The following is an 11,598-nucleotide window of genomic DNA, read 5'->3' as shown; positions in this document are numbered from 1 at the left end:
CTCTAAATATTAGTAGAGGCAGGAATCTGAGACATGCATCAGGGTAACAACCTGGTTAGAAGGATTCGTGGATTAGCTGGAAAAACTTACATACTCTTTGAGGGCCTTAGTCAAGTCCTGGAGATCTGAAATCTTAGCCACATTAGAGTCTAGGATGAATATTATAGAACTGCTTCGAACATTCTCTTAGAGAAGTTCTTAAATGCTGTACACAAGTGATGACATTTTCACAGATTAGCACAATGCTGTCCCTGCCAAAAACTAACAGACAAACAGAAAACACATCAGTTGCAATATGCATGAAGCTGAGAATTCTAATATGTACCTTTTTATTGGTATAATTTCTTGCATACAATACATTTGAGAAAATCAAAACATTTCTAAATATTTGCGAGGCATGATAGATCTTGATGTTAAAAGAAATGTAAGTCCATGGGTCTTGATGTCAAGAAGCTGATTAAAATTATTGTCAATATGGAGAGTGGCAATTATCTTGGAAAAATTACCTTCTTCCTAATAATTTCTTAATGTTATCTCTACTGTAATTGCTTCATAAAATAAACTTTTTAAAGAACTTAATATAGGAAATACATTGTGCCAAGAGACTTACATTTAAAATTCACTTGAACTCTACAAAAATTCTTTTTCAAAAAAGTTTTATAGGCACATAATCCACATTTCATACAATTCCATAGTTCAATCAACTTCTTATGAGGCAGGATTCATTCCTCTTCTTAAGAGGAGTCCACTGCAGGCTCTTGTGGATTCTGATGATAACCCTACGTGTGCCAAGCACACCTGCACCAGATGGCTCCCAAGTCTGTGATTTTCGGAAGCAGCTTGACAGGTATTTTTTTTCTGAGACACTGGTAAATGTCAGCCTGTTAAAATATTAGACTACTACTTGATTAAAACCCTCCAAAGACTTTTAGTTATTGTTCTTTTTAAAGAACTGAAAAGTCAATATGAACATTATAGGTACGGCCCTGTCTGATTTGGCCTATGCACATATATCCATCCTCATTATTCCACTCTTCCCTTCTTTTCTACACATCTACACTTCTCCTGGTTAACTCTTGCTCAATCTCAATCAGTTAAAAGCTTTCTTCCTCAGTGGTATCCTCTCTGATCTCTATACTAAAGCTGTTCCTCCTGTCTTATGACAAAACCTAACTCTTTTCTTAAAAGCATTTAACACAAATTAGAACTACGTACTTATTTGTACATTCAATTGATTTTTGTCTGCTCACCCTCCTGTACTAGAAATTCTGTAAATTAACAGTCATGTCCATTTTGCTTCCTACTGTAAAAAGAGCCTTAAAATAAGAGAGGTACCCAAAGCAAAACACTTCAGGAGGCGCTCATTCTCATGTTTGTGCAAGTATTGAGCCTTCATTTAGATGACGCTTGGCTTGAGTGCATCCTAAAATTTTCAGTCTTAATGACTCATTTGACTTGCTCGAGTTATAGTCCTGCCTAGCACGGTGCCTGAAACATATTAGGAATTTAATAATATTTATTAACATTGTGATTAAATGATTGTTCTGATATTCAGAGAATACAAAATAGAATGGTCTTGGAATTAGAGATATTCGAATATTTTTTTGGTCTTAACATTTCTTTCTTATAAGACTTCTGCAAGAGCTGCTAGTCAGACAAAGAAGAGTAAAATTAAAATAAGACAACTATTTAGTGCTGCAGCCAGAAGTTGCACACAGCAATCCTGATTAATCTTAATCATAGTACTCAATCTAAATGGAAAGCTCCACCTCTGAATATTCCTATTTTTGTGCTCTCAGATTGGGTGTGTGGAAAAGATACTGAAATAATAATAACTGTGGTTAAGACACATATTTTCATAAGAGCTGTTTCCCTGCATAAAGACTACATGAGATTAAAATATTATAGCCGAAGGGAAATTGTGCATAAAACTAGGAATATAAAATATGATCAGTTGAATGAGCTTTCTCTGTGTGGTGGTAGAGGCACATTAAAGATTATAATAAGGAAAATGAAGTTTGACTTTATACTATATACTCATGAAGACTAATATTTTATTATTAAAAATAAAAGACACTGACTGAATGATTTTTAACTTCTAATATATTTTTAAAATATTAAATAAACCTTAATCTCTCAACCTAACAGGAACTTTTTTTCCTTGTGACCCTCATAGACTCCCTAGAACCAGTGGTTCAATGTCATTGCCACGTGTCTTCATCATCTTATCATTGTGGAGACTGAAGACAAAGGGTTTCAGTAAGAGATTAACAAAGTAGGTCAAGACAGAGCTTCCTATGTTGAGCATAATGGACTGAACCTCTGACATGTGGATGTAGATGAAGATGGAATTGCTATAGATAATCACCAATGTAAGAGGTGAGGCACATATGGAGATGACTTTCTTTTTTGAGCAGCCGTGGAGACCCTGGGAACAGTGGTCAGATGCAGGCATAAGGAACTGCCAGAGAACTAAGCAACATTGACAACAAGATCACAAAATCAGCAGCTCCAACAGTAGGAAAGCTTTGGCCAGATCAACTTGACCAAAATACTGGTCGGTGCATTCAAGAAGGCTGGTTATGACAATGATGAAGCAAAGGACTCAGAGGAATCCCATTAACCAACAGGCCAGCACCTGTTCGTGATGAATTCACTCATGCATAAGGATCTCCTAGTGGAATGGTCTGCACATTGTCAGATAATTATCCAGCTATGATACCTAAAAAAAAGTATTTCCAGATAAAGAGAAATTAAAGGAATAGATTAAAAACAAGACAATAATTACATACACACACACAGGATCATTATGGACAAAGACAACAACAGCAGACAAACCTCAGTAGAACATACATGACAACACCACCTAGAAACCAATACAAAAAAACAGCACTCAAAACAACACAGAAATAAAGGAGGCCCAAAGACACCAATAACATCATGCAAAAAAGCAAATGAACACAGAACAAAATGACAGCAACAAACCCACGAATATAAATAATGGCACTGAATATCAATGAAATAAATGCACCAGTTAAGAATCAGAGAGTGCAGACTTGATTAAAAGACAGGACCCATTTATAAGCTGCTACAAGAGAGAAACCTTAAGTTCAAAAACAAAAATAGACTAAGAATTAAAGCACAGTGAAGAATCTACCAAGCCAATGGCAAACATAAAAAGCAGAAGTGGCAATATTAAACTCTGATCAGATAGACTCAAAGGCAAATAACATAATGAAAGACAGAAATGAACAATACGTAATGATTTTCAAATAGTAGAACTATAAGATATAACCATATTAAACATACATATACATACATCCCTATGAGAGACCCTCTAAATATAGCAATCAAACTCTCAGAGTTGAAGACAGAAAAAAATAGATGTAAAAGAAATAAATATACCATTTTAAAGGAAAGACAGATCTGATGAAAGAAACTCAATGAGGAAACAGAAGAGCTTAAACTATTGAAATGGTTGATATGTGAATGATATAATAACAGAAAAGCTAAATAACACAATGAACTAGCTCAACCTCAAAGACATAGGACACACATACCAGCACTCTGCATGACAACAGCACAGTATACAATGTTTTCCAGTGCACATGGCACATACTCCAGCGTAGATTACTTGTTAAGTCACAAAGCAAGCCTTAATTAATTAAAAAATACGAAGGTCCCACTATCCATTTCCTCTGATCACAACAACTCTATGAAACTGGAAATCAACAACAGAAAAAACAAAAGCAGAAAGTCAAATACAGAGAATGAACAATATACTACATTATAACAAATGGATAGTAGCTCATAAAATGAATGAAATTAAGAAATTCTTTGAAAGAAACAAGATCGATAACGTAACATGCCCAAATCTTGGGACCCAGCAAAAGCATTTATTAGAGGTAAATTTATCATAATCAATTCACACATGAATAAAAGAGGAGAAATCCAAAGTTAACACAACACCAATAACCAGAACAAGAGCAACAATGAAAATCCTCCAACAGTAAGAGAAAATAAATCATAAATATCATATCAGAAATAAACAAATTGGAAAACAGAAAAATAATGGAAAAAATCAACAAGACAAAAAGTTGGTTCTTGGAAGAATTAATAAATTTGACAAACTGCTGGCAAACTTAACAAAGAAAATGAAAGAGAAGATGCAAATATCTAGAATTTAAAATGAAAAGGTTGGCATCCCAACAGATTCAAATGAACCAAGAATAATAAATACCAATATGGAAGACTGTGCTCCAAAAAGTTTGATAGCCAAGAAAAAATGGACAAATGCCTAGAAATCACTATCTACCTGTGGTGGTTACATAATTTCATGTCAGCTTGATAAATAGACTGAAGGGGTAGAGTTTAGTCTGTCAGTCAAGTCACAGCCTATTGGTGCCTCCTGGTGGGGGTGACTTCTCATGAGGAGTCTGGGAACTTCCTTTCTTCTGACCGGGAGGTGGGCCACACACCCTCTCTCTGTTTCACCTTCCTGATGTTTAGTCATTCAGAAAGCTAGAGGAGGCACTTGGAGACCTACGCCAGCATTGAGATGTTTTCTTGATATGCAATTGCTCTTCGATAGAAAGCTCTCTCTTACACATATATGAGTTTCTCTGGATTTGTTTCTCTAGTCAACCCAGCCTAACACACCAGTCAAATTAATGTTAATGGATGTAGAAAACCATAACAACCCCATAACTAAAGAAGAAAGAAAAGGCTATGCAAGAGTACCACAGATTTTCATCATCTATGCCTTTTGGTGACATGTCTTCATTCAGCAGGCATAGTTCTGCCTTTGTGAGCATAATTGAAAGTTTTCCCCTGTCATCAACCCTCAATATTTGCATAAATAGTGTCCAGTCACTTGAGTTTTTAAACTATATAAGTCAACAATCAATGTACTTTAGTCTAAAAAAATTTTCATACATTTATACTTTCATTTTTACAACTGTATTTTAAATTCTATATAATTGGCTAAATTAATGATACTACAATAGAATTGCCATAAGGGTAATCATCATGGGGATGATTTACACTGTTCCTCAATATACTGACAATGATTTTCTAAAGTGGACCAGGGGTATATGTAAACCAGAGACATATGGCTGGATTTTCAGTTCATACTTAATTATAACTGTAATCCCAGCACAATTGGTTCTTATGATGTGGTCCTACTGGATACTTACCTCCATGAAGATAAGGTTGCAACGTGTGGGGCAAAGTGAAAAAATTAGTTGGTGCCTTACTATCAGAAAGAATAATATTTTGGTTTCCACAAGCTTGTCTTAAACATGTAGCCATGTAAGTGAGGTGTTGGCTAAGTGCACATGAAAACAGCAAAACAGTGCATGTGATCCCAGAATTATACATAATGAAATCCAAGACCAGAGGAGGGAACTGTATTAGAGTTTCTATTCTGAGCACCCAGTTTACCGAAGGGCATGGATGACAGTGAAATTCCCAAATCCAGTTCCAGGTTTCCCACATGGATGAAGTCTCTGGTGAATACCCTCTGGCCATTCAACAGGAATGTGACCAGCTTTGCTATCAGATAGAGTGTGCTGGAAAGGTATAGTTAGTTTAAAATGTTAACGCCTTATCATTTGTTCCTCATTTTGACCCATTTAAAATTTGCTCTAGTTTCATTATTTCAGATTTCTTTTTGATCGAGGTTTCTCTCTAGGTTATGTTATTGGAAAAAAAATTTGTTTTCGTTTTTGGATGTTTTTCTGTATATGAAATCCAGGATAGGTAAATTTATGGGGGCAAGTAATTGGACTAGAAAATTTTGAGGGTTATGACATAGGAAGTTGTGGGGAGGTGGGGAGCTAATAATAATGAGTAGGAGAAAAACGAAAAGTTCTAAAATTGATTGTGGTGATGATTGCACAAATCCTTTTAATATGTTTCAACCATTGAATTGCATCCTATGGGAATTATATGTAAAAAAAAAAAAAGCAACATTTTTTAAAGGTTAAAAAAAGAAAGAATACAATCAATGGCAGCCTAGTGTCCAAATATATCTACGTATAACTTTGATAAATGTATCTTTGGAATAAACTCTGCAGAAAATAGTGTATTTGGTTATCTTTGGGATACAGAGCTAGGCAAAGTGACCTTATTTTGACAATAAAAATATCACATATGTATGTATGGATTGTGACAAGAGTTTTTTGAGCCGCTAATAAAATGATTTTTAAAAGTATCACCTATAAAAGGGAAAAAGAACCCCTGACAAATAGGATTTCAACAAAACTGAAAAGATAACATATACACTGGGAGAAAGATTGTAAATCACATATCTAAAAAAGGACAAGTATTTAGGAAATACCAAGAAATTTAAAACTCCATAGTGAAAAATCAAATAATTCAATTTGAAAATGGGGAGACACATGAAAAGATAATTTATGGAACAGGATATACAAAGGGAAAATAAGCACATGAAAACATGGTTAGTGCCATTTGCCATAGAAAAATGTAAATTAAACCTCAAGATGCAATAATACACTTATCAGAATGACTAAATAGTAAATAATATTAAAATCAAATGCTGATAAAGGTGTAGAAAAACTGTATAGGACTTGCATTGCTGATGTGCATCAAAAATGCTATATAATTCTGGAAAACTGTTTGGCATAGTTCTTCCAAAGCTAAATATACAGCTACCATAGAGCCGAGCATTTATTTATTTATTCATTTATATATTTACTTCTCAGAGAAATGAAAGCCTTTTAATTTAAAAAAATCAGTATATAAAGGGTTCTAAGAGGTTTATTATTTGAAATAAATGCCCCTTTATTGTTTGAAGCCTTTGGACACGTTTACGACTACTGAAGAATCGGTTTTGAGAATACTTACTAGTGTCCTCACTGGTTTTGTGAAGGTGTGGACTTTTTGATGCCCTTATTCCACCATGTTCAAAGTCCCTCAGCCTTTATTAAATGGATGAGGGATTTTGGTAGAAAGAAATTTAGGTAAATTATTTTTAATTACAGGCACTATTTCCTTAGGGATGCCTAAGATGATGCTCTGATTATGTCTATGGGTGTGTGTTGGTGGCAGTAAACGTGCACATTTGAAAATCCTGCTTGTTCCCAGTTTTTCATGCATATCAATACATACCAAAAATTAGCAGCTTAAGACATGTATTTATTTAAGACATGTATCGTGTATTTAGTGCACTTATCTATAATTTGTTTAGTTGTGGTGGAATATGTTCATCTCTGTTTGGGATTAGCTTGGCAGCTGCACTGGGCCTAGATGGCTCAATCACATAATGGACAATTGACTGCTTATTGTCATTTGGGAGTTCATCTGCTTAGGGTACAAGGCCTATCACCAGGGATAATTCGTACTTCCTCGCGACATAATAAGGATCCCTGATGGTACAATAGGTAAAGTACGTATCTGCTAACAGAAAGATTGGTTCTTTGGGCCTATTGGTGAGAAGAGACTTGGCAATCTGTTTCGCTTCATCAAATTGACTCCAAAGACTCACAATGACCCTAGAGGCCAGGACAGAACTGTCTCTGGGAATTTCTGAGGCTGTAGGTCTTCATGAGAGCAGAAAGCCTCGTGTTTCTTCTGCAGAGTGACTAATAGGTTTGAATAGTCAACCTTGTGGTTAGTAGCCCGTTGTATAACCCACCATTCTACTAGTGCGGTACAGTAGTACAGTGTTTATCTTATTCAACCATAAATACCCTAGCTTAGAAAACTAAATGGAGTAGTTCTATGCTCGTTTTCTATGACTTGGAATCAACTGGAGGGGACACAACCACAGCGTTCCATTATGATGTATTCTAAGAGTATGTGCCTTTGAGAGCTAGGAAGAGGCTGTGTTTATTTAATGAGTCAAACTCAGAGATCATATAGGATCATTCCCACTATCATCCAGATCCATGAAGGGGGTATAGAATCTCGTGCCATAGTCCTACTGCTTGATGGGTAGAGTACCATAGCTTCTTTGTAAGAAAAATATGTGAGATGAGAAATATTGTGGTTACCTTTGGAAAAAACAATCTGCCCCAATGTCTTAAAAAAAAAAACCCAAACCAACTGCCACTGAATTAGAATTGACTCATAGTGACACCACGGTGAGAGTGGAACTGCCTTTGTGGATATCTGGGGCTTTATATCTTTATAGCAGCAGAAAGCCTCGTCTTTCTCCTTGGTGGTGGGTTTAAAGGGCTGAAGTGATTAGCAGCACTGTGTAACCCACTTCACCACAAGGATTCCTTAAGACAGTACATGTTTGGCCATGTATGTAAGGTATATGTGTCTAAAAGAAAGGATGATTTAAGAATAATAAATAACAAAATCCAAATCCTAAGAAAGGAGCTTTAATTGTGAACACCCAATTCGTAGAAGGCTGTGGTTAACATAGGGATCTCCAAATCTTTCTATAGGGCACCTACATAGACTAAACCTCTGGGGGATCCCCTCTGACCCCAGTCAAGGGAAGTGCTCACAGATGGAGACTATCGTAAACTTGATTATGACAAGTGGAATTAGGTTATAATGTGGTACCTGGTCATTTGATCTCTCTCTGGACCCATTTTGGATCTGTTTTCATTTCAATGTTTCCTGCTTTTTTCTTGACAGAGGTTTTTTTTACCCCTCTGACTTATTTGAATATAGTTGTTGGTCTTTTCTTTCTTAAAAAAAATAGCTGTTTTCATTTGTTTGTTTTGTTTTGTGTGTTTTCCAGTATATAAAATAGGATGTGTGGCTATATAGAGACAATTAGTGTATGGCTTATCAAGAAGTCAGGGAGGGGCAAGTTGAAGGGAAATGTGAATACAGCAAATAATAAATACAGGAGGGCGCGAATGTTCTACAACTGACTGTGGTGATGTGTATACACTTATGTTAAATAAGACTGAACTATAGAAGTGTATGGTTTGTGATATATTTCTCAGTAAAGCTATTGGAAGAAAGAAAAGATCTACGGTCAAAGGCTCCTATTTAAAAAACCAGGAAATTTTATTTAAAGGAGGATTTCCCTTTTTTAAAGTATGATAAAATTGATCATCTATTTCCAAAGCTTATATTTTCACAGCATCCCTGGCAAGTATTTTTCATCATGGCTTCTCTATAATCTATGTCATCTTTGTTGTAATATTTTTAGACATTTACCTTAATTTGCATGGCAGAACTATTAGTAATAGTAATATAACTAAAATAATTAAAATAACACATTTAACAACAAGAACTCTAATTATAAGGATATTTAAATGATATTTTATTAAATTCTAGTTCTTGAATTCTAAGGCACACTGTTAGTGAAGAAAGAACAAAATTATATATATTTCAAATCTTTATGTGCAGTGAACTTGCTTGACATCATGACTTCCTTGCACATTCATTATCTGAAAATGCAAGAGCTTCTCTGGAGATCCTTTGTTTATGAGGAAATATAGACTACTTGATTATGTATGCTGTATTTCCCTTTGCATCCTCTGGAGAGTTCCACGGCATCCAATGACCAATAGTGAGTATGCTTAATCACTCTTGTAGCATGTTCTACACTGTCAATTTCCCTAAACAAATCATAATTTTGTTTTCTGTCCATTTGAGAGATATTTACTATAAGCAAAATACTAGTTTGTGTATTTTGTATTGTAGGAAGTTGAGATCAGGATAGCTTTATGCAGTTCTAATCTTTCTGCCAAGTTATTTTTCATTCTAATTACTAATTGATTCTCTAGTCCCTTTTTCTATAAACAATATTTCTGTAACAGTGTAAATACAGATTTCTTAAATCTCACATCAAACTCAGAATGGCTATATTTTAGAAGAGAAAATTCTTTTTCTATTAAATATCTCCAATTTAATCCTATAAATGTCTTTCATCTCTAATGTCCTCACCCAAGTTAACGATGCTTTTGCTAATGTCTTAGATGTTATAATAGTCTATTGACTGGTCATTTACTACCTGTCTTCTCTCTATCTCTTCCCATTTATCTAATGGTTCACAATGGAAAGTATGTGGCTTTCAGAATGAGTCTATTTCTAGGCATCTAGGTGTTATAGTCAAAGAATAAGAGGAGAAATAAATCAATTTTATGCCTAATTCATGAGTCAGTCATTCAAAAGACACACCCACTCTCCTGACTATAATAGGAGTCCTCCTGTTTACATGGCAAGCTGTCTTCACTAGAGCCTTGATTTATCTTTTATTACCTTCGAGTCTAGAGATGTCTTTTTTGTGTAGTTGCTATATAAATGTTTGTTCAATGAATATATCAAAACCCCACCAACTTTTCAGAAACAGTTTGTTAAAGCTTAACTGGTATAATAACCTCTTCGACCTATCTAACATCTGGCAATAAATTGGTTCACTTATTTTCACCAGGTTCCTTAGATAATTACTTGGTCCTCAGAAGTTTCTGCAGGGCAGTTACTATCAAGCTTATTTTCAAAAGAGAATACTTAAAAATTCTAAAATTTGCACAAAATCCAGTATGGATTTAGGGCACTGACTGCAGGCCAAAGCCTTCCAGAGAGCAAGTGCCTTTAGGTTGCAAGATGTAACACAAACTAGAACCCCATCACAGGGTTCCCTACACTTTATTTTGCGTGGTCCACACAATCATTGTGTGGGGTCACAAAGACTATAGTAACAAAAGCCATATTAAGTAATACACTGCACAACAATACCTTAAATTCATGTTAATAGCATTCTTTTATATGCATTAATATATTTAATCATATTATTTCATAAAAATAATAAAATGATTAAAAAAAGAAAAGAAATGGACAACAATGCAACAAAAAAAAAGAAAAAGAAAAATATTACTAAAATAAAGGACAATATTAACAGCATTCCACAGGCCTCTGAATTCTGGAACTAAGATCCTGAACATCTCCTCATATAATCTTTTTATTTTCTAATTTATGATTGAGACATAGAGGTAGGTCATTTGGCCAAAGGAGTAAAAAAGTTAGTGATTGGGCTGAAACTCAGTTATCCTCCTTTCCACTTATATGATAGACAATCCATTTTTAATTTAATGAGTGAATAGCTGCTTTCCTAGCAGGCATATAAGACAGTCACGGCGAGTTTAGGGGTTTAGGCTGCTTTCTGGAGACTCCTGGGGGCCTTGACACAGAAGCCTTCCTAGAGCTTGCTTCACTTCCTTGTTCCGCAGAGTGTAAATGAAAGGGTTGAGCATTGGAGTGACTACTGTGTAGAAGACTGCAGGGACCCCACTCCCTGCTCCACCGGAGTGAGGCTGAAGGTAGATACAGACAGGCGGCATGTAGTACAAGAGCACGACTGTGAGGTGGGCAGTACATGTAGAGAAGGCACGCTGCCGACCCTCAGCTGTGCGGATTCTCAACACTGCTCCCACAATGAAGACATAGGATGTGATGATAAGGATCAGACAGCCTGCTGCCACAATGCCAATGTTGGCAAGCATGACAATCTCATTGATGGTCGTATCTGCACAGGCAAGCTTTAGCACAGGTGGGATATCACAGAAGAAGTAAGAGATGTGGTGTGGTCCACAATAGAGCAGGTGGAAGGTGAGGGAGGTATGGATGGCAGAGTGTACAGCACCTATGGCCCACGTGATTGCAGCT

The 11,598-nt window shown here is 35.6% G+C and overlaps 1 protein-coding gene across 1 annotated transcript in view; it reads right to left on the bottom strand.

Moving 5' to 3' along the window:
* Positions 1–11,075: 11,075 nt before the first annotated feature.
* The window catches only part of LOC105979617 (olfactory receptor 10S1), a gene marked incomplete at its 5' end in the record, with an annotated part of 6,536 nt that continues 6,013 nt past the window's right edge, over positions 11,076–11,598 (bottom strand). The window contains one exon of the mRNA XM_030886976.1: positions 11,076–11,596. Within this exon, the coding sequence (XP_030742836.1) occupies positions 11,076–11,596 (521 nt within the window). The remainder of the gene's footprint in view (positions 11,597–11,598) is intronic.

This window comes from Echinops telfairi, unplaced genomic scaffold (assembly GCF_000313985.2).
Source record: "Echinops telfairi isolate 266 unplaced genomic scaffold, ASM31398v2 ScPeMD7_5167;HRSCAF=5991, whole genome shotgun sequence".
NCBI lineage: Eukaryota > Metazoa > Chordata > Mammalia > Afrosoricida > Tenrecidae > Echinops > Echinops telfairi.
This window is presented reverse-complemented; position numbering and strand designations above follow the sequence as displayed.